The 26939-nt window shown below is 45.4% G+C and overlaps 1 protein-coding gene across 1 annotated transcript in view; it reads right to left on the bottom strand.

Annotated features, from left to right (window-relative positions):
* Positions 1 to 26939, bottom strand: part of PALM2AKAP2 (PALM2 and AKAP2 fusion) — a 340888-nt gene that overhangs the window by 267842 nt on the left and 46107 nt on the right. Inside the window, exon 2 of the mRNA XM_064176851.1 lies at positions 5504 to 5584. Within this exon, the coding sequence (XP_064032921.1) occupies positions 5504 to 5584 (81 nt within the window). The remainder of the gene's footprint in view (positions 1 to 5503; positions 5585 to 26939) is intronic.

Here is a 26939-nt window from a genome sequence, read left to right as displayed (position 1 = left end):
AGCTGGGGTTGTTTAGCCTGGAGAAGAGGAGGCTCAGGGCTGACCTCATTGCTGTCTACAACTACCTGAAGGGAGGCTGTAGCCAGGTGGGGGTTGGTCTCTTCTCCCAGACAACCATCAACAGAACAAGGGGACACAGTCTCAAGTTGTGCTGGGGGAAGTACAGGCTGGATGTTAGGAGGAAGTTCTTCACAGAGAGAGTGATTTGCATTGGAATGGGCTGCCCAGGGAGGTGGTGGAGTCGCCATCCCTGGGCATGTTCAAGAAAAGCCTGGCTGAGGCACTTGGTGCCATGGTCTGGTTGAGTGGATAGGGCTGGGTGCTAGGATTGACTGGATAATCTTGGAAGTCTCTTCCAACCTGGTTGATTCTATGATTCTGTGATTCCATGAATAAGATTCCTTTATTTGCAATGGTTATCTCTGCTTTTCCACACTCTTGCATATCTTTATATGTGTGTGCGTGTGCATACATATATATATATATGGATGGATGGATGGATAGATCTATTTATAGTTTCTGACAGTAGTTATTTTAAGACTAGAATAAATTTGGGACAGCAATATAGCTGGAATAATAAAATTCAAAATAATTTATAGATAAGATACTTTCAACTAGAACTATTCCCTAACAAAATCTCTATGGTGTAAAAAGGCTTTCCTTCAGCATAAAGATGCAATTATCTTATAAATTAAGTGCTTATGAACTGCAGTCTTTAAGAAGCAAATGTTAACAGAAATAGGTCCCCACTATTTATACCACTCCAGAAATAATTGTGGCAAATGGATTTATTGTAATGGTAGGTAACAGCAGAAAAGTAATTTTTCATTCAATTAGGAGGTTTTGTGCTGCTTATTTTATTACCAGCCATCGCCAACCAGAGCTCCAGTAAACAACTACAGAAATTCTGTTCAGCTAACTACAGAGGCAGTCAGATCTTCAAAGAAACACTTCTATTTTGGAAGAAACACTTCTGCTCTTGAGTTTATTTGAAGTAAACAAACATTCCCGTTAGAACAGGTCAGCCCAATTGCTGCCTAGCTGAACAAGTTATTCAAAGCAGCTGTTCCTTGTAGGTTTTAGCTCCAGTGAAACTAATAACCAAAATCAGTTACTGTCTTCCTCAAGAAACCACACTATGCTGATGGATACTGCATACAGTGTGTTTATATAAGGTGAATTTTGCCCACTTATCTGATTTTAAACTGAAGAAGCTGGTAATGCTTCCAGTTCTCATGGATGTGGTATTCCCTCTTTGTAGGCGTAGGGCCAACGAACTGCTAAAGCATGAAGTTTAAACTCCAGCAACTGCAGAAAACCACAACAAAACACATCTTGTGTTGCACAAAATAAGAAGGACGACTTCAATGTTTAATGCAGGTGGAAGGTAAGGTTAGCTACTGTAAATTGCCTCTTATTAGAGTAAACCAGCACATTAAGTCTCAAAAAAAAAGAGGCGGGGGAGGAAGGGAGGGCTGGGAGCGAGAGGCAAGTGGATCTTCAAAGAGCCTTGTGCTAGTTTGAAGCCAGCTAGAATGTTTTGGTGAGAAGAACTAGATTACAGGCTGTGAAAGGAAAACGATGGTGATGTCTACTTTGCTCTTAGGCTTGCTGAGGAGTGTATGAATAAAAGAAAACCATAGATAACCACTCTTGCTTCTGCTGGGGAACTGGCTGAGCTGCATCTGGCTCTCTAACCTCACCCTCCATTTTGGGCTAACCCACTTTGCTTCCTAACCCCCTGGCCAAACCTCCATTCTTCCTTGGGACTGGGGTAAGGATGAGAAGGGTAGAGGGAAGGTGGAAGGGGTGGTTGAGAGCCCCTCCTGGGGACTCAGGTTTCTGGGAGGGGAGTTGTGTTTCTGTATTACCTTTTACCTTGTATATTTCTGTCTATAACTGTATATACTGTAAATATCTGCTTGTATATTGTGCCAGCTGTAAATATAAGCTTCATTCATATTTCCAGAGCTGGCTGAGTCTAGTCTGGGTGATTTCTAAAGTGGGGGGTGGGGAGGTGGGTTAACACTCAAACCATCACAAACCTTGACATCTTTTCCAACACCAAGGGACTTTCCAGTGAAGAATCAGACTGTAACATAGACATACACACTTCCTGCCTTCCATGGAGAGTCCCAGCAGCCCTAAAACACAGTCTGTGCTTAGTAACGTCCCTACTCCAGTGACTCATAGAAGACATGATAAGACTTTCATCAAGAAGGGAATTCAGTTTTCAGAGCCTACAGTACTCTAGACTCTGTCCTGCTCCAGACCTTCACATTTGGAGTGTTGCACTCGATTAACTCAGAAACTCACATAAGCCCTTTCTAGCTGAGCCAGATTTTAGTCCCAGAGTCCTCACACATAAAAGCCACTGGCCTCATACTCATGAATCTTTGAAAACGTGTTGTGAGACATGCTTGGTGCTGACATTTACTAACTAGCATTTGCTGGGTTGTTCTGCTTTAAACAATGGGGAGTTCCCTTATTTTCAGGCAGGTACATAACAAGGGAAAAAAATAATGCACTGGTAGTAGAGTTTTAGTAATTTTGCCTGAGGTCTGATTGGCACCAGCAAATTGGAAACTGCAGGCAATCCAGCATAAACATCTGCAATAAATTATTTCTATTAGGTATTTTGCCTATGTGAACACAATTGTCTGAAATTAACAGAACCCCTGTAGCTTACAGAACCTTTGTTAGATAGCAAAACATGCTATTTTACACAGTGCACTTAAAAAAACAAAACTACTCTGCCATCACAAAACAAACCCATTGAAACCTGGCATGAACCTCTTTGGGTGAGCTCAAGCTGTTACACTTGTGGGATCAAACTACATACTGCCAACGCAGGATTAACCCAGAGTTTCTCCATAACAGACTTTAATGAATACTAACACCAGCAAGCCCAGATAATTTTGAATAAATATATAGGGCTTCCTAGGCAATCCTGGCCTTTTTGACCCAGATTTATGCCTTGCACAGAATTAATCAAAATTCACATAATTCAGGAAATGAGCCATGTTCTTCATACCACTTCCAAAGGCAAAATGGATGCACTTGTTTTGGGCTCTGTGAGACAGTCTGGGTATCCACATCAGGCTGGGGGGACTATATTCATAGCAGACTTGGAGCTCCTGGATTGCAGGGGCTCAGAGCAACCAGAGTGAGGTGAGGAATAGCCTTGAGGGAGTGGAGGAAGCATATACAACTTTTCACATCAACAAAGTGGCTTGGCAGGCCAAATATCATTTTGATCAATACCCCACTAAGCAACCATAACAGTGAATGAAGCATGAAAACAAGGTGCAGTTCCCTCGGTCTGTCTCCACAGGGAAAGAAAAATACTGTCTGGCAGTGCCTCTAGGTTTTGAAGGTTTGGTGGTTTTTTTTTTCCTGCTTGTTTGTGTGGTTTTGGTTTGGATTGTCTTTTAAGGCAGGGGTCCCCCTCTGTTTAGGACAAGCCTAGCAGCAGTGAGGATGAACTCTGCAATGTAAGACAGACTCTGCTACAACCTCATCCAGTATTTCCAGCAAACAGGTTTTGTTGGTGCAGTGAGGTGGTTCAGGCAGCCCCTTGACCACTCCAATAAAAGCAAAACACCTGTCCTTTGATGACAAGGAATGCCTCTGAATGGAGATGTATAGAAGCTCCTATCGTATCTTGATGATCATCCTTGCACCCAGCATTACAGACCTTAATTCTGGCTGTGCCTTTAGCTGAGAAAGCTACCATTTTAAATTTCTGAGCTTAGCTTCCTGCATAATTACTGCTCTTGCTCCAGTCTGTGAGCTACATAATAAAGGGAAATCGTTAATTTTAATGTGTGTCACTCAAGAAATTTGTGCAGCAAGAGTGAACCTCTGCTACTGGCAGTCAGCATAGCTGGACTGAAGTCAGTCCCAATTTACACCAGCTGAAGGGCTGACCCCATGGCACCACCTTGAGAGGTTTTACTTTTCCCTATGTATGATAATAAAATTCAGTTTAGCAACAGCTACACCAGAATAGATGAGGCAGAGTACAAAACTGCCCGAACTGGCTTTCCAAAAGGCTCTGCTTAAACAGTTTCATGAAAAAGCATAATTCAGTCAGCTTGGAAACAGTTAACACAATAAAGGAACTCCTCAGCTTTGCAGCAGAGGAGAAAAAAAAAAAAAAGGCAGACATCATGAAGGCACTGGAAGGGAATCTTACTGCCCTGCTGCATCAACCTCTGGGTTGTCAGAAGAAAGCCTCCCAGCCCTGTAGTCAAAGGCAGCCTGAAGAAATGGCAGCTCCTGTTGCCCCACAGAAATGCAAGCACATCGTTGATTAGTAACACCAGCGACAGTGTGTGACGTTCACAGATTTATGGTGAAACTGATGGAGCATTTGTGTAGGCTGCAATCAATTACTTGGGCTTAACTGCATCATGGTTACCAGAAAATGGGGAATAGTTTACAGAACGTGATGGCAGGAGCTTGAGAAGGCAGAAGGATTCTGTCTGTATCACAACTTGAAGTCTGGTCTTACAGTGCATGTGTGGGCAGAGAAGACATTCTGCATAGCATCTCCCTGCACAGGTGCACTCTTCACACACACACATGCTATTGCACAAGCAACCTAAATATCTTATTTTCAAAGACACAGCCCACCTCCCTTGCTGCAAGGATAAACTGTCCAGTCCAGATCATCCTTCTGTGTATCTTAATTACTGAAATTCCTTGGGCCCTACTGAACTAACGCAGTAAGACCTAACCCACAAATGCACACTGGTTACAAAAAGATCACATATACATTTTCCTCTTTTTGCTAGGCACGAAGTCTGCTAGTGACAGGAAGGATAAACAGTAGAAATACCCAAGCTGGCTTTCAAACGTTTCTCAGCTGTCACAGACTCCAACAGGGACTGGGGCTGGTTGGCACCCTGCTAAATATCAAGGCGCCTTTCCCTGTAGACATGCACATATGCATCACACCCTCTCTGCATGTACATACGTGCCCATTTTATTATGCCACGTACACCTAGTAACTTCATCCTGCAATTACCTTAGCACACACACACACACACACACATTCATGCTAACTTAACACCCCCTCTGCAACATGCACAGACACACACACACACAAAACCTAATGACAGACACCAGAAAAATCCAACGCAGCTCTGCAGGCAGAAGGTGCTCACTGAAGCAATGCAGTGCACACCCAATCCACAGCGATTGGTGTCTTATCATTATGTATAATAAATAACAGTGTTTAATAATAACAGCACTGCCGTGCTGCCTGCACTCACACCCTCCCGACTCCATGCTCCTTAGCTGTTTCAGCAACACGGTCCTGTGCATGAAACACAGAGAAAGAAAACCAGGCAGGACACGATCACTGCAAGAGATAGGCTCCGGCAGTGAAAGCTGCTTCATGTCGGAGCGAGCTCTTCCCAGCTTTCAGACGTGTGATCTGCATGTCTAATAATGAACAGATTTAGTCAATCTATCATTTTTGGCATCAATCCCTTACCTTGAAATGCTGCAGCTGAAGTATCTGGTCCTCAAGCTGTTGTCTCTTCCCTTCTATTTCTGTCTGCCTTTTCCTTTTCTCCTTGGAAAAATAATTTGAGAGAGAGAGAGAGAGAGAGAGAGAGAGAGAGAGAGATCTCGTCAGGGAAACGGAGGCTTTAAGGAGAGCAGATTCGTAAGAGGATGTAAGCAGTCAAATGCATCTGTACAGATGTCACCAGTCGCATTTCACCTGCTCCTCTGCCTGCTGGTATGCAAAAAGCAGTGTCCTGGGAAGATGCTAGCCCCAGACTAGCCAGTTGCTCACCAGCAGGAGAAATTCTCCTTGCTCTCTCCTGGCAGCCAGAGCAGCAACAGAGTGCGGAATCCCAGAGGAGGGGAGAAAACAGGCATAACAGCTGAGAGAGAAGTTAAAGGGACAAAGATGTGCTTTTGCATTTGAGATGATGGGCCAAAAACACAGATTACATGGTGTGACTGTAAAGTGACATAAAGTAGTGGGTGCCATCACGGAAGAAGGGAGTCAGGTTGTAGACCATGCCTTTCTGTGACAAGGTTGATCATAGAATCATAGAATTGTCAGGGCTGGAAGGGACCTCAAGGATCATCCAGTTCCAACTCCTCTTCCGTGGACAGGGACACCTCACACTAAATCAGGTTGCTCAGAGCTACATCCAGCCTGGCCTTAAGGACCACCAGGGATGCAGCATGTCCCTGGGCAACCTGTTCCAGTGTCTCACCACCCTCATGGTGAGGAACTTCTTCCTAATACCCAGTCTGAATCTACCCACTCCTAGTTTTGCTCCATTCCCCCTAGCCTTATCACTACCCAACACCCTACAAAGTCCCTCACTACGTTTCCTGTAGGCCCCTTTCAGATACTGCAAGGTCACAGTAAGGTCTCATTGGAGCTTTCTCTTTTCCAGACTGAACAGCCCCAACTCTCTCAGGGTGTCTTCATAGGAGAGGTGCTCCAGCCCTCTGATCATACTCATAGCCCTTCTCTGGACATGTTTCAATATCTTTCTTGTTCCAGAACTAAATGCGGTACTCCAGGTGGGGTCTCACAAGGGCAGTGTAGAGGGAGGGGAAAATCACCTCCCTTGACCTGCTGACCACACTTCTCCTGATGCAGTCCAGGACACGATTTGCTTTCTGTGCTGCAAGTGCCCACTGGTGGCTCGTGTTGAGCTTGTCATCCACCAGCACCCCCAAGTCCTTCTCCTCAGGGCTGCTCTCAAGCCAGCCACTGCCCAGCCTATATTGGTGCCTAAGATTGCCCCAACCCAGATGCAAGACCTTGCACTTAGTCTTGTTGAACCTCATGAGGTTGGCTTGGGCCCACCTCTCTCATCTGTCAAGGTCCCTCTGGATGGCATCCCTTTCCTCAAATGTGATTTTCCCTTTCCTCAAATGTGATTTAAGGTTTCCCCTGAGCTTCATGGGGAGAAGGTGTTGCACAGGATTTACCAGCAAAGATGCAAAGCAAATGGGATGGATAACTCTCAGCTGTCTCTGTTTAAAATTCAGGCCATAAGCACTAGCAGCTGGCCCTTTTTGGCTCACAGAAGCTGGGTGGACTGAGTGGCACCAAAGACAGCATGAGTCTTTCCCAAAGCTGGGGATTTTCCACAGTCACATTCATGAACATGGCCACTCGTCCATGCCCAGGCTGCTCCCTTCAGCAGGCAGCAGATTCTCTCAGGTGTTTTAAGAGGAGATCAGCCTGTTTTTCTCCCCTGTAACACCTTCCTTATATAGAGGATCCACCATTTGCCTTTCATCAGTCTTCTGCACCTTGTGAGGGGCATTTCTCTTCACCCCTCCCCATCTTGAATCGTATTCCAACTCCTGCAGGTCTTTTCTCGGTTTAGATTTTTGCAGCCAAGACAGAAATACTGAATAGTAAATGGAGGCAGTCAAATAAGCATATCAACCTCAGTTTTTACTGGAAGAACAGGTTTTATTCCCTACCTGTGAAAGCATGTTTTTGTTACTTGAATATTTCAGTAGTTGTAAGGCTTGGAAATATTTGGTGATTCCTAATGTTCTCAAAGTAGCTTTTCTGTCTCGTTTCCAGATGCCCTGTGGATGCTCTGGGAATTCTAATATTTCCAGGGACATAAAATCTTGATGCCTTGTCATCAAGGGACATACCATATGATGCTACCTATGCAGAAACTGACCATGCTTGTATCAAATGTCAAATCAGAGAATTGGGAGTGAAAGCATAACATTTACAACAAAGATCAGGAGAATCATAGAATCATAGAATCAACCAGGTTGGAAGAGACCTCCAAGATCATCCAGTCCAACCTATCCCCCAGCCCTAGCCAGTCAACTAGACCACGGCACTAAGTGCCTCAGCCAGTCTTTGCTTGAACACCTCCAGGGACAGTGACTCCACCACCTTCCTGGGCAGTCCATTCCAATGCCAATCACTCTCTCTGGCAACAACTTCCTCCTCACACCCAGCCTATATGTTCCCCAGCACAATTTGAGACTGTGTCCCCTTGTTCTGTTGCTGGTTGCCTGGGAGAAGAGGCCAACCCCCACCCGGCTACAACCTCCCTTCAGGTAGTTGTAGACAGCAATGAGGTCAGCCCTGAGCCTCCTCTTCTCCAGGCTAAACAACCCCAGCTCCCTCAGCCTCTCCTCATAGGGTTTATGTTCCAAGCCCCTCACCAGCTTTGTCGCCCTTCTCTGGACACCTTCCAGCACCTCAACATCTCTCTTGAATTGAGGAACCCAGAACTGGACACAGGACTCAAGGTGTGGCCTGACCAGTGCTGAGTACAGGGGAAGAATAACCTCCCTTGCCCTACTGGCCACACTGTTCCTGATGCAGGCCAGGATGCCATTGGCTCTCTTGGCCATCTGGGCACACTGCTGCCTCATCTTCAGCCTATTATCTATCATGTCAGGCTCACTAAAAACAAAGCAAAATGTGGAGCTGGCTAACTGTGTGGACCACTCCTGCCAGAGAGTAAGATGCCAGGGCAGGGATGGGAGGGCTGGATGGGAGGGCTCGAGTAATGAACCCAGGAGAGGCAAAATAGCCAAATGATGCATATGACAAACAGTAATATATATATATATATATATACACACTGTATGTGTACTGTGCATATTATCTGTAATATACTGCATACAGGATCTCAGGCTGTCAGGGTTTGGAAAGGTCCTCTGGAGATCTTGGAGTCATATGCTGATTGTTTGTGTAGACCTGCATCTAAACACGCACACAGAGAGTCAAGAGGCATACTTCCCATTGTCTGAAGTACATGAGAATATTACTGCTGAACAAAACTGCTCTGCTTAAGTTCCTTTGGCTTTTTGGATACCTAAAATGTCACAAATGGCATCTGTCTTCAGCTGAAAACTTGGAATCTCCCACAGCAAACTGCTGGCTAAGCTGTCAGCCCATAGCTTGGATGGCAACACTCTGTGCTGGGTTAGGAACTGGCTGGAGGGCCAGACCCAGAGAGTGGTGGTGAATGGTGCCACATCCAGCTGGCAGCTGTCACTAGTGGTGTCCCTCAGGGATCTGTGCTGAGCCCCATCCTCTTTAACATCTTCATAGATGATCTGGATGAGGGCATCGAGTCAGTCATCAGCAAGTTTGCAGATGACACTAAGCTGGGGGCAGATGTGGCTGGGTTGGAGGGCAGAAGGGCTCTGCAGCAGGACCTTGACCGCCTGGACAGATGGGCAGAGTCCAATGGGATGGGGTTCAATAGCTCCAAGTGCAGGGTGTTGCACTTTGGCCACAACAACCCCATGCAGAGATACAGGCTGGGGTCGGAGTGGCTGGAGAGCAGCCAGACAGAGAGGGATCTGGGGGTGCTGATTGATACCCACCTGAACATGAGCCAGCAGTGTGCCCAGGTGGCCAAGAGAGCCAGTGGCATCCTGGCCTGCATCAGGAATGGTGTGGGCAGCAGGAGCAGGGAGGTCATTCTGCCCCTGTACTCTGCACTGGTTAGACCACACCTTGAGTACTGTGTTCAGTTCTGGGCCCCCCAGTTTAGGAAGGACATTGAGATGCTTGAGCATGTCCAGAGAAGGGCGACGAGGCTGGTGAGAGGCCTTGAGCACAGCCCTACGAGGAGAGGCTGAGGGAGCTGGGATTGTTTAGCCTGGAGAAGAGGAGGCTCAGGGGGGACCTTATTGCTGTCTACAACTACCTGAGGGGTGGTTGTGGCCAGGAGGAGGTTGCTCTCTTCTCTCAGGTGGCCAGCACCAGAACGAGAGGACACAGCCTCAAGCTACACCAGGGGAAATTTAGGCTCAAGGTGAGGATAAAGTTCTTCACTGAGAGAGTCATTGGCTACTGGAATGGGCTGCCTGGGGAGGTGGTGGAGTCGCTGTCCCTGGAGCTGTTCAAGGCAGGATTGGACGTGGCACTTGGTGCCATGGTCTAGCCTTGAGCTCTGTGGTAAAGAGTTGGACTTGATGATCTGTGAGGTCTCTTCCAACCTTGGTGATACTGTGATACTGTGATCTCACTGCTCTCTGCTCAGGGAAGATAATCTGCATTTGTGCACAGATGAGGATTAATAAAAAAAAAAAGCATGCATACACCTTTAAAATTTCTTCCTTCTACAAAACTGAGTCTGTGGATCATTCCTCCTATCACTCCTCCAATCCCCATCTCCCCTTTATATTTTTGAATGGAATAGGATATTAGATGGCTCAGGGGTTAAAAAAAACACAAACACAACATTATTCAGGGATCTCTACTGCCATTTTCTTCTTTCTGCAATATTAATAGTGTACTTTGGAGACTGAAAACTAGAACTTGTTCTTTGCTATTTCTTCAAATAGCCTGTCAGCCATGGACTGGAATAAAGCACTTCTAAAAGCCATTCCAGTTAATGGTCTAATATCTCTAATAGAACAAGGATAATTCTGTCCTTTTTGTGCCAACCTGGCCAGATGACAGCATGTTTGGATTTCACATATGTAGGCATTAACACCCTACATCTGACACTGTAGGGCAGCATAAGGCATAGTTAACTGACCTACATTCATATGTGTGTATATAAATACATATGGTTTTTTTATCTATATTTATGTATTCTACCCTTCACAAAACCTTCTTGATGAAATGCTTGATGGAGATTATCACGGTACCTCCTCTGGCTGGTTGTGTCATGCTGTATAATGGATGTGACAAGACAGCCTTATAAAACATAGATGGAAACTTCCCTTCTTTTTGAGAAAGAGAAAGCACTTAAGTGCATTTTCCCTGTAGGCAGCAACACAGCAGGCACTAGAATGCTTGCACTACTTACTAACTTGTGGGCTTCTGTGGAGCAAATTGGAATATTGCTCACATTTCCATTTCATTTGCTTTCAGTCAGCCTGACTGCATGCATTTACCCTTTGGTTTTGTACCACATCTATGGCTAAGGAGCAAGCTAGCAAAAGTTGTGGTTGCTGTTTTTTGTTTGTTTGCTTGTTTTCTCTGCAGATGGCATGAATTGCAGCACTGGCAGTTTCCTACCTGATTGTTTCACCTTCAGGTCACCAGATCACATTTCAACTAGTATTCTGATGGTTGCTGAAGGCTGTGACTACACATGTTCCTTGTTTATGTGGACATGTTGTGACTGGACTGGCTGATAAAAATCCCATCAAAATCAGCATGTCAAGGATTTTAGACCGTAGGCAAACGTAACCAGCCCCTAATTAAACAGGGTCCTGATCCAAGACTTCACTGAAAACACTGGCATGTAAAAGCACACGTTTACACATGAGCAGTTGTTAAGGTGCTTTTCTATGCTGAGTCCAGTAAACTTTCCTCATGACACTTCTCATCTACTTACAGGTATCTTTTCCTCAAACATGCTTCTCAAACTACAAATTTGCTCATGGTCTTGGCACCAAAAATATGAAGTGCTCACTACAAACAAAAAGGTTTACTCCAGGCAGCTTCAGTTAAATACATGTCCATGGGGTGGGTTTTGTTTGTTTTAGTTTGTTTGTTTGTTTGTTTGTTTTTCTGGTACAATACCTGACCAGTGCTGAGTACAGGGGAAAAATAACCTCCCTTGTCCTACTGGCCACACTGTTCCTGATGCAGGCCAGAATGCCATTGGCTCTCTTGGCCACCTGGGTACACTGCTGGCTCAACAGGACATTTATTTTAGGATATTTGTGAGTAAGATTTAAACCCTGACTTCACCAAAACTACTAGGAAAATAGCAAAGTGGAAATCCTTGATTTTTTCACTCACAGAGCCAGATGGTGGAAAAATAACCTAAGTTAAATGGCAAGGTTACTTGCACCCTGAAATGTATTCAATGAAAAATGAAATTTGTACTCAGACATTCAAATGTGGATGTGCAACATGGAAACCATTATTTTATTCCCTTTCCCAAGAAATTTCTTCTTGGAAAATAAGAAATTTCTTCTTAGTGCTAAAGGTGCCCAGTGGCACTCTCCTGTTCTTGAAAAACAAATATATCAGATATTTGGTAAGATCCCATCCCACTTGGAAGAGAAAGAGGTGTTATAAAGAGTGGGGGCATGGCAACAGCTGGTGAGCATCTACTGCTTACTCTGTCTTCTGCTGTAAGAAGAGAAAAGTGAAATCAAATGGGGCAGGTTTGAAGTCAAGGTGATGGTCTGCTCCTGAAATCCCTGCCTCAGGATGCTGTGGCTGTGGAAGGTGATGGTGGTCCCAGGAGAGACTGGGGGCAGCCATAGAGAAGGAATGCTGTGAGGGTTGCTACGCTGACTGAAATTATGAGTTGTTAAAGATGACCCTGAACTACAGATAAGGGTGTTAGCTAAATTTTGTGGCATTCTTGTCCTTTCATGTTCATACTCTCATCACTGGTGTTTCATGCATCACAGAAGAGGCGCAGGGCTTTTGTCTGAATCATGTCTTACATTTGATAAAAGCATTTTATTTTATAGTTCAGTACCACACTTCTCAAACCATTCCAGTCAAAGAAACCCTAAACAACCACACACCAATGCCACCACCAAAAAACCTAAAGTCCAAAGCACTTTGAGGAAAAGAAGTTATATCTCAATGCTTCTTTGTGACATTGCAGTCATAGAATACTTAAGCTTTTCTACAAAATCATTTTTATCTTTGCTTAAAAATCTGCCTGCCTACTGTGGGGAGAGATAGAAAGAGCTCAGTCATAACTGTCTGTGGATGAACATGGACCTCTAAAGCCATGCACACCCTTGGGGCTGTAATGCCTTGGTAATGTAGTTCCTCTTTTGCTCGTTGCATTGGCAGAAGGACCTGATTTCTTTAGTTTAAAGCCAGCTCAAACGTGTACAGAAAACACTTCCCAGAGCAGCACAGAATTTGAATGCTACTTGATTGACCTCACTGGGAAATACACGACCAAATCCCATGATGAGCCAAGACTTATGGTACAAGTACCCAGAACAACATAGAGGGAGAACAAAAAAAAATCCCCAGCTGTGCGAGTTTGAGGCAAATTGAAATATTTTAATGAGAAAAATTAAATCATTGGTTATAAAAAGAAAATAATGATGAAGTCTGTATCATTCACTGAAAAGGGATAAAAAGACAAAATGTAAATAATTTGTCCTTCTTTGTTCTGGGACACTGCTTCCTTTCACTTCTCCTTCAGTCTGCTCCACTATCTTCCACTAACAGATAACATGTAAGCTCTGCTGATCGCTTGTCTGTTTGGGAGACAGAGAGAGAGGCTTTGAGCCTCTTCTGGGCAGTTTCTTTTGTCTAAGAAGGAAGCTGGATTTCTGTATTATTTGTAATTTGCACATACCTGCAAATACTTGTAAATATATTGCATATATATGCTTGCAAATTTTGCTTTGCTGTAGATAGAGCTTTATCTTCCAAGCCATCTGAGCTAGTGTCTGGTGAATCTCAGTAGGGGGTGGGAGGGCAGTTTCTTAACCCACTATACCAACTCAACAAAAAACTCATCTGGGTTCTTGTCATCCTCGAGGAGACAGGGAAAGTGAAAAAGCAGGAGCTACCACTAGTAGTTTCAGTGGAGAGGTTTCCTATTGGCTTCATCCAGCACACCATGCAATTGTCCAGTTTGCCACAGAGGAGCAAGTGGCAGATGGTGAGCTCCTGCCTGTCAGTGCATGCCAGTGCAAAACAAATGCATCCGAAAATGTCACAGGTGCTGAGAGGGACCTGAGAGTGTGGGTTGACATCTAAACATGGCCAGCAGTGCGCCCAGGTGGCACAGAAAGCCAAAAGCATCTTGGCCTCTATCAGGAATAGTATGGCCAGCAGGACTAGGGATGTAATTCTGCCTCTGTGCTCGACGCTGGTGAAGCCTCACCTCGAGCACTGTGTGCAGTTCTAGGCCTCTCAATGCAAGAAAGAAATTGAGGTGCTGGAGCAGGTCCAGAGGAGAGCAATGAGACTGGTGAGGAACTGGAAGGAAAGTCTGATGAGGAAAGGCTATGAGAGCCGGGGTTGCCCAGCCTGGAGAAGAGAAGACTTAGAGAGGACCTTATCACTCTCTGTAACTATCTAAAAGGAAGCTGGGGTTTGGGTTCTTCTCCCAGATAATTAGTGACAAGACAAGAGGGCCTGAAAACACCAGGGGAGGTTTAGGTTGGTTATTAGGAAGCATTTCCTTACAGAAGGGGTGATTAGGCACTGGAATGGACTGCCCAGGAGGGTAGTGGAGTCACCATGCCTGGAAATCTGTGAGAAAAGATTGGATGTGGCACTTGGTGGCATGGTGTAGCTGATGTCGTGGTGTTAGGGCATAGGCTGGGCTTGATGATCTCAGAGGTCTTTTCTGCCCTCAATGATTCTGTGATTCCATGAAAGCAAGGAAAACAGTTACAAAGAATTGCCTTCAAAGAATTGCATGGATTTTTTCAGCCAGACATTATTTTTTCCTCTTTGCACAGTTGCCAGATATAATATTCCCTGTTTATTTAAAGCTCACAGATTTTTAGGGCAGCAAGTATGGAAACAAACATGCAAAAGAGCTGCTGACACCTCATTTTTCTGCTGCCAGTTCAGGGATATCCAGAACTCTAGAGGAAAAAGAGCATCTGGGTTCTGCTAAAAATTTCAGCATGCTATAAGCATAATCCCAGGAAATCACTTCTTATGGAAATGGAAACTTTCACCAGAGTGGTAGTTTAAATGAATGTCTTCACTGTGGTGACTTCACGTCACTCAGCAGTGAAGCAAACCTGTAAACTTCCTTTTTGTCATAGAATCATAGAATCAACCAGGTAGGAAAAGACCTCCAAGATCATCCAGTCCAACCTAGCACTCAGCCCTATCCAGTCAACCAGACCATGGCACTAAGTGCCTCAGCCAGGCTTCTCTCCTCCACCACCTCCCTGGGCAGCCCATTCCAATGCAAATCACTCTCTCTGGCAACAATTTCCTCCTAACATCCAGCCTATACCGACCCCGCCACAACTTGAGACTGTGTCCCCTTGTTCTGTTGCTGGTTGCCTGGGAGAAGAGACCAACCCCACCTGGCTACAGCCTCCCTTCAGGTAGTTGTAGACAGCAATGAGGTCAGCCCTGAGCCTCCTCTTCTCCAGGCTGCTGCACACCCCCAGCTCCCTCAGCCTCTCCTCATAGGATTTGTGCTCCAGGCCCCTCACCAGCTTTGTTGCCCTTCTCTGGACACGTTCCAACACCTCAACATCTCTCTTGAATTGAGGAGCCCAGAACTGGACACAGCACTCAAGGTGTGGCCTGAGCAGTGCTGAGTACAGGGGCAGAATAACCTCCCTTGTCCTACTGGCCACACTGTTCCTGATGCAGGCCAGGATGCCATTAGCTCTCTTGGCCACCTGGGCACACTGCTGCCTCATCTTCAGCCTACTATCTATCAGTACCCCCAGGTCCCTTTCCTCCTGGCTGCTCTCCAGCCACTCTGTCCCCAGCCTGTAGTGCTGCTTGGGGTTGTTGTGGCCAACGTGCAGAACCCTGCACTTGGCCTTGTTAAATCTCATCCCATTGGCCTCTGCCCACCCATCCAGCCTGTGCAGGTCCCTCTGCAGGGCTCTCCTACCTTCCAACAGATCCACACCTGCTCCTAGCTTGGTGTCATCTGCAAACTTACTGATGCAAACTTACTGACATCAGTTCAACAGTGATGGTTCACAGGAAAGAAAACACTTAAAAAGTCAGGAGGCTAATTTTATCCCCCTATTTTTTTCTTTTTTCTTTTTTTTTTTAAATTCCCCCCACTGTCTCTGTTCCTGTCTGGTCAATTCTATTATTTTATTTTTCTGTTGTGTGTGAAAAATATGAAACTCTCCTGACAACAACTACCTTTACCAGTTGCAACAATGCAGACCAGTACTGCAAAGTGCAGTCCTAGAGGTTTTCTGCTGTGGTACAGAGCATCCAACTGAAGTCACGGCAGCAGAAAAGGCAGGAAGCAGAGATGCTGTTACGGCAGAATAAACATACCTTGAAGGTCAGTGGCAAGTTGCCTGGTCTCTTTGGATCATTAATGTTCACTTTTATTACTTGCTGCCATTACAAGAAGGTGAAGCCTATCATTCTGCCAAGTGTACCAAACTAGATCACCATATGCACTGGCATGACCACGCTCAGTGTACATCTCGTACGGGTAGTCACACGGACTCTGTAATTGCAACCTGGAGGCTTATCTAGTCTCCTGTTTCAAGCACTGGGAAATCAGTTCTGGTTTAGACAATAGGAAATGACCTTTTCTGCAGATCCTCCCCTACCCTGCTCCCAGCAGAATCAGAATCTCTGCTTGTCCAAGACCCATCTTTCTTTTCAGTTACACCATCAACAACACATAAACGTAAGCTACTAGTCTTGCTCACCTAGGCATTTTCCTGCAAGTCCTCTCTGCCCCAGTTCCCTGAAAATGGCCACCTGGCTAAGCTTTGCTTCACTTAAAACATGACCCAGGGACAATTTCCCTTCATCTGTATACTGGAATCCTGCTTCTGAACTAAAAAAAACTGTGCTCCCACATAGCATGTAAAAAACTACCACCCTTTTTCACCTACAGTTTTCCTTTGCAGGAGGGAAATTCACAGATTCATTGCACCAGACATCCTAAGTGAGTAGGATCTTGGTGGGTCACCTTAGTGGGCCCTCTCCATACTTGAAAAAAAAATCAATCTGTGTAACTTCCATATGTCCACACGTGACAACTCTGCAGCCATTTCCACCCCTCCAAGCACCAAGCAGATGAGTTATTTAGGCACAAGAAGAAGAGTTCCCAATCGCACAGCTGTCTGAGGGGAACAAGTGAAACCCACCTAAAAGACAAGGGCAGGGTTTAGCTCCCTTCCTCGTGCCTGCTCTTTCCATGGTCGTATGCACAGCAGGAAGCAAAGGAGAGACTGGAGAAAAGGTGAACAGTTAATGAACAGGTTTGCCCTTCACCTTCTCTCTTGTGAGACTGCTTCTCATTACATAGACAGCATGCCACAGCATGCAAGAGGTGTCCTGCCATGCTGGTTTTGGACATACAGGCAGACCCTGATGAGGCAGCAAGTAGAAGGGCCTGGACATTATGGAAGTGCTTCATTTCTCATATATTGAACAGGCTTCTGCTAAGGTGAAGGCAGAACCACTGTCAGAGAGCTGAATCCTCAGGGTGAATAAGGAAAATGCCCTCAGGCCAGAAATACATTGGCTTTCACTGCAGCCTTGCTTTCTGTTTATCCAGTAGCAAGTGTCAGAAAAGTTATTTGTTTATGCACAAGAATGGTCTGGTTTAACAGAGGTAAAGAGATACAACTCCCAGTACTCAGCTTAAGGGTTCCCAGCAAAGGAGCAGGCATTTCTTGTCTGCAGCCGCCTTTCTTGCTGATTTTGTCATCTGCATACAGAATCACAGCTCCCACTCAGATGGGAAAACCACACAGTTAATTTTCTCCATTTCATCTGACACTTAGCCCTTGAATGATGTCAAAGGGTGGACAGTGTTCAAGTAAAAGAACCACAGTAGTCATACTGTGTGTGTGTGACACAAAAGGGGGAGCTCACCCACATGGAGCCCTGTAGTGTTAACATTTGCTCAGAGCTTCTGAATACAAGTATTTCATAGCTGCCACAAGCCCACTGCAGTGTTATAGCTGGAAAAAAAAAAAGCTGTCCAAGACCAGAAAGGATCCACTGTGGCAAAGACAGCAATCTGCTAAAGGGCTGCAGCAAAAACTTCAGCTGCCCTGCACACTTATCATCATAGAATCATAGAATCATAGAATCAATGAGGTTGGAAAAGACCTCCAAGATCATCCAGTCCAACCTAGCACCCAGCCCCATCCAGTTAACTAGACCATGGCACTAAGTGCCTCAGTGCCATAATTACAGCACCCTGGTCACCAAATGCAACTGCCACAATGCACACAGTTAATGACTGCCTAATTAAAATCACCATGCATCTCCAACAACAAATAAAAGGATGGCATTGCTCCCAGAACAACAGCTCATAATGAAAAGTGGTGAAGGAAGGCTTTTCCTTTTGAAAAAAAAAAAAAAATCTCATTAGCAGTTTTGAAACGGGACACAACAGAAAAAAAGTGGTGAAGTAAAATTACTTTAGGAGAAAACACAGTTCCTCTGATATCCCATGGGGAAATTCCCACTTTGATGGAGCAGTCATCACAATTTTGATGCAGTCAAGATTCTACTTGCAATATCCTGCCTCCACTGAATGCTACTGGGTCACTGGAAGCAGTATTTCAGGTCTAGCACAAGCTATGTGCGTTTTTGACTCGACATGAGTCCTTCCTTCCTTTAAGATCATTCACATGATCACAGGATCAGAGGCTGTCAGGGGTTGGAAGGGACCCAAAGGGATCATTGAGTCCAACTCCCCTGCCAGAGCAAGACAATCTAGCTCAGGTTACAGAGGACCACATCCAGACAGATCCTGAAAGTATCCAGAGAAGGAGACTCCACAGCCTCCCTGGGGATCCTGTTCCAGTGCTCTGTGACCCTTACAGTAAAGAAGTTTCCCCTTGTGTTGAGGTGGAATCTCCTGTGCTGCAGCTTACATCCATTGCTCCTTGCACTATCACAGGGAGCAAGTGAGAAAAGCCTGTCCCCACCTCCTGACACCCAGCCCTTGGATAGTTATAGACATTTATTAAGTCCTCTCTCAGTCTTCTCTTCTCCAGACTAAAAAGGCCCAGGTCTCTCACACTCTCCTCACTAGGCAGTGTTCCAGTCCTCTAATCATCCTTGCAGCCCTCCCCTGGACCCTCTCCAGCAGATCCCTGTCCCTCTTAAACTGGGGAGACCAAAACTGAACACAGTATTCAAGATAAGGTCTGACCAGGGCAGAGTAGAAGGGGAGGAGAACCTCCCTTGATCTGCTGGACACACTCTGCCTAATATAGCCCAGGATCCCATTGGCCTTCTTGGCCACAAGGGCACATTGCTGTGCCATGGTTAACTTGGTATCCACCAGGACTCCCAGGTGCCTCTCCACAGGGCTGCTCTCCAGCAGATCACCTCCCAGCCTGTACTGGTGCAGTTTATTATTCCTCCCCAGAGGCAGGACTCTGCACTTGTCCTTGTTGAACTTCATCTGGTTCCTCTGTGCCCAGCTCTCCAGTCTGTCCAGGTCTTGCTGCACAGCCTTCAGCTGTATCAGCCAAGCCTCCTAGTTTGGTGTCATTGGCAAATTTGCTGAGCAGACTCTGTGCCCTCGTCAGTGTCATTGATGAAGATGCTGAACAGCACAAGATCCAGCACTGATCCCTGGGGGACTCCACTAGTTACATCTCTCCAGTTGGATCTGGCACCATTGATCACCACTCTTTGAAGTCTATCTTGTAATCAGTCCCTTACCCACCTCACTGTCTGCTTTTGCATCCCACACTTCCTCAGCTTGCTCACTAGGATGTTATGGGAGGTGGTGTCAAAGGCCTTGCTAAGGTCAAGGTAGACTACATCCACTGGTGTCCCTGAATCTACTCATTCAGCTATGTCATCACAGAATGCTACCAGGTTAGTTAAGCATGATTTCCCCTTGGTAAATCCATGTTGACTACTCCTGATAACTTTCTTCTCTTCCAAGTGCCTTGAGATGCCCTCCACCAGGAGCTGCTGCATCATTTTTCCAGGGATAGAGGTGAGGCTGACTGCTTGATAGTTCCTTGGAACCTCTTTCTTGCCCTTTTTGAAGACTGGAGTGACATTGGCTCTCCTCCAGTCTTCAGGCACCTCTCCTGTCTGCCATGATCTGGCAAAGATGATGGAGAGTGGCAGAGCAATAACATGAGGCAGTTCTCTCAGCACCCTTGGGTGCATCTCATCAGGGCCTATGGACCTGTGAAGGTTTAATTTGTGTAACTGATCCCTAACCCAGTCTCCACTGACCAGTGGGGAGCACTCCCTCCTTCAGGCTTCCTCTCCTTCACCCAGGGTCTGGAGTACACAGGGGAGTTCAGCCTTAGGTGTAAAGGCTGAAGCAAAGAACACATTCAGCAACTCTGCCTTCTCTGCATCCCCAGTTGTCAAGGCTGCCTCCTTGTTCAGCAGTGCCCTCACACCTTTCCTTTTCTTCCTTTTTCTACTGATGCTCTTGAAGAAGCTCTTCTTGTTCTCTTTTACTTCCTTTGCCAGATTCAGTTCCAAGAGGGCTTTGGCCTTCCTTGTAGCCTTTCTACATGTCCTGACTACTTCTCTGTAGCTCTCCCAAGTGACAAATCCCTTTTCCCATGAATTGTAAGTTTCTTTCCTCCTTAAGTTTTCCTTCAGGAGCTCCTTGCTCAGCCATGCAGGTCTCCTAGCATGCCTACCTGATTTTTCACTCAGGGGAACACACCTGGCTTGGGCTTGGAGGAAGTGGTCTTTAAACATTAACCAACTTTCTTGGGCTCCTTTACCCTCCAGAGCCTTAGCCCATGGGATTTCTGCAAGCATGTCCCTGAAGAGCACAAAGTTAGCTCTGCAGGAGTCCACTCTTAGTGATTCTGTAATTCTATGATTCTTCTTCCCAAGTCTGAACTGAACATCAGCTGAGACCCACAGATGCTGCATCTCTTCAGTCACTGACAGGAATAAAGCCACAATTTGGTGTGCATTTACAATTTTGTTACAGAACTCAGGCCTTTTAAATGGCAGCTGAGAGGTGCCCAGAGTTATTGGAAGTAGAGTATATTTCCCATGAGATGAGATAGTGAGTCAAACAGAACTTTCATGAATGCCACATACCTACTCCTCATTAGCTCCACAAAAGTAGCATAGAATCAGAATTATTTGGGTTGGAAAAGACCCCTAAAATCATCCAACCATCAACCTAACATCACCACAGCCATTAAACCATGTCCCAGGGTGCCATTTAGAATCACAGAATCAACCAGGTTGGAAGAGAACTCCAAAGTCATTCAGTCCAACCTAGCACCCAGCCCTATCCACTCAACCAGACCATGGCACTAAGTGCCTCAGCCAGGCTTTGCTTGAACATCTCCAGGGATGGCAACTCCACCACCTCCCTGGGCAGCCCATTCCAATGCCAATCACTCTCTCTGTGAAGAACTTCCTCCTAACATCCAGCCCATACCTCCCCTGGCACAACTTGAGATTGTGTCCCCCTGCTCTGTTTCTACTTGCCTGGCAGAAGAGACCAACCGCCACCTGGCTACAACCTCCCTTCAGGTAGTTGTAGACAGCAATGAGGTCAGCCCTGAGCCTCCTCTTCTCCAAGCTAAACAACCCCAGCTCCCTCAGCCTCTCCTCATAGGGTTTGTGTTCCAGGCCCCTCACCAGCTTTGTTGCCCTTCTCTGGACACGTTCCAGCACCTCAACATCTCTCTTGAATTGTGGGGTGCAGAACTGGACACAGGACTCAAGGTGTGGCCTGAGCAGTGCTGAGTACAGGGGAAGAATAACCTCCCTTGTCCTGCTGGCCACACTGTTCCTGATGCAGGCCAGGATGCTACCAGCACCCCCAGGTCCCTTTCTTTCTGGCTGTTTTCCAGCCACTCTGTCCCCAGCCTGTAGTGCTGCTTGGGGTTGTTGTGGCCAAAGTGCAGAACCCTGCACTTGGCCTTGTTAAATCTCATCTCCTTGGTCTCTGTCCATCCCTTTCTACACATTTCTACACATTTCTTGGACAGTTCCAAAGACAGTGACCTCACAACCCCCCTGGGCAGCCTATTCCAATGCCTGACCAACTACAATGCCTGACCAGACTTTCAATAAAGAAATCTTTCTTTGTGTCCATTCTAACCCCCCCGCCCCGGCACAATGTCAGACCATTTCCTTTCATTCTGTCACCCAGTACTACGGAGAAGAGATCTGCCTCCACCTAACTACAACTACCTTTCAGGTAGCTGTATAGAGCAAAGAGGTCCTCTTCTCCAGACTGAACAATCTTGGTTCCCTGAGCCATAAGACCTTTTTTCTAGACTCTCTCTCAGCTTTGTTACTTCTCTCTGCGCATGCTACATCCTCTCAATGTCCTCCAGAACTCCCACATTTTTAAGCTAACCCTGAAAATGTGGAAGAGCTTAGGACCATCTGAGTTCTGTAGTGACCTTCTCTGCAAGTTGAGTTCTTTCTGAAAAGTGCTCAGGAGACTGCACAGAACACATGGTTAGCACAAGTCATTAAAGAGATTTACCAAGTATTCTGGATAATCCTTAATTCCAGTCAGAAATGACAGGCAGCTGAACTTCACTACACAGTGCCAATGCTAATCTCCAAGATCATATGTACAGCTTGCTTGTATTGACCTTGTTCTACTGCAGCCTGAGAAGGGTGGACAATTCAGTGTCTTCATCCAGAAAATAACTTTCCTTCACAAAAATTAGGTGTAATTTTCTAGATAATATTGCACAGAACAAGTTCTCAAACATCTACTTTATCTAGCAAACCAGCAACACTTTGAAATAAGCTACACAGGCTGGATGTTGGGAGGAAGTTCTTCACAGAGAGAGTGATTTGCCATTGGAATGGGCTGCCCAGGGAGGTGGTGGAGGCACCGTCCCTGGAGGTGTTCAAGAAAAGACTGGATGAGGCACTTAGTGCCATGGTCTAGATGACTGGATAGGGATGGAGGATAGGTTGGACTGGATGACCTTGGAGGTCTCTTCCAACCTATTCTATTCTATTGTATTCTATTTTGACTCACCTACTTTTTTCTGTGTTTTGCTTAGAAACATCACAGTATCACAGTATCACAGTATCATCAGGGTTGGAAGAGACCTCACAGATCATCAAGTCCAACCCTTTACCACAGAGCTCAAGGCTAGACCATGGCACCAAGTGCCACGTCCAACCTTGCCTTGAACTGCCCCAGGGACGGCAACTCCACCACCTTTGGTTAAGACTGTTAGGCAGACTTCTAAGCTTTAATTCAAGACAATACCTAGCAAAGTGTTCTCTTTAGGCTGAGTAGACTATCTGTAGAAAACCAGTTGATTAACTCTCCCTGCTCTCATGTTGCCACTAATTTGCTTTGGTTTAAATCCATGCTGTTCAGCGTACATCCTTTCCCTGTTTGCTAATGAATAGCAGGCAGACAGGGTTTGGTAGGTATGGGTTTTATTCAATCACATTTGCAGAGCTCCAAAGAAAAATATGTGTCTCTTTCTAGGCTTGTGCCCTATGCAGTCTTTAAGTACCTCTTCACACTGCCAAACATGATACTGTACATCTTGGGAAAACATCTCTGATTGAAGCTGAACGTGCAGAGAAAGACCTAAACAGCTGATCCTGACCTACAGGGCCAGTGCTAACTGCACCATTATGACAACCATTAAGGACCTTCTAACTCTTGCATTAAGAAATTAAATTTAAAGTTTTAAAGTCAAGGCATCCAAGATGAAGCTGTGATTTCTTATGCTGGTTTCCCCGCAGGCAAGTGCCTGGTGAGCATCTCTCTGTGTTTTTTTTTTTTCACATGGTTAGATCTTAGATTGAAATCAGCAAGACTTTCATTACAGCAAATTAAAAAAATCCCTTCTTTATCTAATTTAATTGCACATACGACAGATATCATCACTTTGAGCAACTTAAACTTCCCCAGGACACAGCATATTAAGTGGCAAGAAGAAGCTGTACTGGATTTTCTGCAGTGGAAAGGGAATGAAGTGGTCTGGCTGGTCAACACAGAGCAACGGCCAGGACCTGCAGGGATGACACTGGCAGTAATTCTGATACTTGAATCATATCCAGCTTTTCGCTTGTTCTTCTCAAAGGAATAGTAGAAAAGACTGAAACAAAGGAATTAACACACAGCTCTGAGCTTTGTGTTTTAATCCTTACAGTCTGGCTGGACTAGCCAATTATTTCAGAGTCTCAGAGCCACACAGCAAAATGCTTTTTCCTAGGGCTTCCTCCATTTGCTTGTGAACATGGTAGCTTGCCTGCTGACACTGGAGCGTTCAGCACTGATCTGTATGGCACGATGCTGGAGTTCCTCATGTTGCAAGGCTTCTCTGCTACTGAAAAGCAGTTCTTGTCATTTGTGAGATAAAGTTATTAGCTCAAACCTATTTATTTAAGCTTTTGCCTAATGCTGGACATGATCTGAGTATGCTCACATTGTTTTATGTTCAGTGATCTCTTGCTGTAAGTTGCAGTTTCTGGTGTGTTTTTAGTTCTAACTTCTGCATTCAAGAAGGAAAGAGCTCTTTGTTGTGCATCAGGAAGGAAAGAGGAAGAGAAATTTCTCTGAAAGGACAGGGGGGCACAATCGAGAGCCTGCACTCTTCCCGCTGCCAGTATCTTTTCAAACTGGCAATGCTAATGAGTTCAAAAATCATCATTCTGGCTAAAATTCCCTCTCTTTCTGAAAAGGCTTGGTTAATGTTGGTTTCTGAGCAGCCCTGAAAGTCCATACATTTTGTGAAGACTCACAGGCGTCTGAGAGGGCACCAGGGCAACTACTTGTAGAGTCCTGAAGCTCAACGGAGCTACTAGATGCAACACCCCTGCTTTCTCTCCAGTTCATCAGGGCAGTCACATTACTCCAGCATGAGACCATGGAGAGCACACAGACCATAAATGGTGAATGCAGTTGTGACTACGTGTGTCACATCTATGTGCTTGGAAATAAAAAGCAGGCTCAGTGTGTGATCTAGCTATGCTAAAAATCCTACTGAGCCTCAGCCTTGGCATCTTTCCTACAGAGCACATAAAAGAACTGGCTTCATCTCCAACTAGCTTACTTCTGGAAGTCTTATTTAATCTGACAGGTGTAAGATCACATGCCTCAACAGTGAACCTTAGCATTATGCAGGGGGTATTACTGCTATGTCATTCCTTTAGGTCAGGCATCCCAAACCTCTCTTCATGAGCAGGAACAGTTGGGACGTTACACTATGAATTGCATAACAAATTAATTTGCCAACCTTCTCTCTGCAATATCAAACACAGAGATCATCCTGGTCCTGACAGCACAAACACAACCCACAGCAGCTTCTCACCACTAACATTCTGTCTTGAATAAAGGGCAATGAGTAATTACACAAAGCCTAGAACATGCATCTGCTTCACTTTCCAGTGACAGGTTAGATGCAGATCCTCAAGCTAGGATGCTCATGGCTGCAGGTTAGTCAGAGGCTTTGGGGAAGATGCAGAGGAGTGCATGTCATCAGTCTGCTGTACTGATGGGGGCAATCTGGGTCAGAGCAACAAGAAAACAGTCTGGATCCGACTGCTTTGTTGTTTGGCTCAAGAACCCAGACCCGTTTGTAAACGGACAACTTTCTGTTGTGTTGTCAAAGGTTCTAATCTCCTTCAGCAATGCCTACATTTGTCTGTGGTTTTTGCCCCTGCCATAAGGTGTATCTGGGAATTCACAGCTTCAGGGTCATCTCAGCAACCCCATAAGACTGCTGTGTGGTTTGTGCAGGTTTGTCTGAACAACTCCTTGGGTTCTGTGGGAGTTTGAAACAACAAAGCCTGTACAGTTTGGATGCTTTTCACACTTAGCTGACATACCTGACAGGTTCATAAAACTACAAACCATTTGAATGGTCTATTAAACAGTAAACAGTGTGCAAACAACCCTCAAACATGCAGATACCAGAACAAACTTCCCAGAAGTGGGAACTGATTCTTGTTTCCTCCTACCCACTTCCTGCAGCCAGAGCATCACGGGCTCTGCTCCTGAACCCAAACAAGATGCCACATGAGTACTGTTTGACTGCTCCTATGTTTACCTGTGTCTCCTGAAGACCTCTGTGCAAATAATGCCTTGTTATTTTATAACTCTGGATTTTAAAACATCTCCTCTCCTCCTTGCATGGGTATTTCTGTTCATTTTGCTTTTCTATTAGTCTGCAAATGCAGCAACTCCTCCCAGAAAGCTGAAGGAGGGAGAATATGCAACTGCAAATACAAGTCTCCTCCCAGAAGTCACATTCTCCTATCATTACTCCATCCTGATATATACAGAACAGTCTATTTCGGACACCCAAGCTTCTTCAAAGAAGCTCAGATCCTTCTCTGTGGCTGTCCCAGGGAAGTTTATCACCCTTCCTTCAGGCTTTATCCTTTTAAAATAGGTAGCTTAGTCAACTCTAGGGATTCAGACAACATAAATCATCTGCTTTGGTCTTCAGCCTATTGCCCTGCACATCCCTGCAGGTGAAGCATCTCTTTTCTTTTGGGTCTGTGTGAAATGTGTATTTCTCTTTACTTGGCTCCCAAGTTAAGGTGTAAAATACAGCATGTATAAAAGTTACGCTATGTTACACAGTTTGCACATTCTGATCTCTTGCAGGAGCTTGTAGAACAAGTGGAGGTTTAACCTCCTAAAGTGGTTATGTTGAAGCCATAGTGCAGTAGAGCAGCAGGCTCCAAGAAGCGTACCCCACTGCAGGCTTTCCTTGGCCTTAAAGACATCCACAAGAGAGATGTTTCTGACCTCATAAATGGAAAGACCTTTTAAAGAAATGCTCAAATGATTAGAGATGTTGAAGGATGCTGGCCAAGAGAGATGGAAAAGCAACACAAAAATTTAAGTACCTGCCTTTCATAGCCTAGTGTAAGGTTACTTTGTCACTGAATTTGACACGGTATTTGCTCCATGCTTGTACTAAAGTAAATCAGCCAACATTGTGCATACTCCTTGCATTTAGCAGCATAGTAATACATCTGGGGAGTAAAAAACTATCATGCTCTGTAAACTACATTTAATGAGACCTGCCTTTGGTGGCCAGGTCGCTCCACAGTTCCTGAGGCAATTCTGACCTTGCCTTAGCAGAGCTGACTCTGCCGTCTTAGAGAGTAGAAATAAGTGAACCTCCTTGGAGATATTCTATTACATTGGTGCAGTGCTCATATAGCCTCTTTTTTTCATCTGAAGGCAAAGGTAAAAGGGAAAGACGTAGAGGGAAGACAACAGCTCCCCACCTACCTAAGAGGGGACATATGCCAGAGTAAGGTGAGAGTCCAAACTTGTATTTTAATCCATTTCAAACTTAGCTCAAACAGGCTTTGTTGAGAAACGCTTCATGTTCCT

Source organism: Pogoniulus pusillus, chromosome Z (assembly GCF_015220805.1).
Source record: "Pogoniulus pusillus isolate bPogPus1 chromosome Z, bPogPus1.pri, whole genome shotgun sequence".
In the NCBI taxonomy this organism is placed as follows: Eukaryota; Metazoa; Chordata; class Aves; order Piciformes; family Lybiidae; genus Pogoniulus; species Pogoniulus pusillus.
This window is presented reverse-complemented; position numbering and strand designations above follow the sequence as displayed.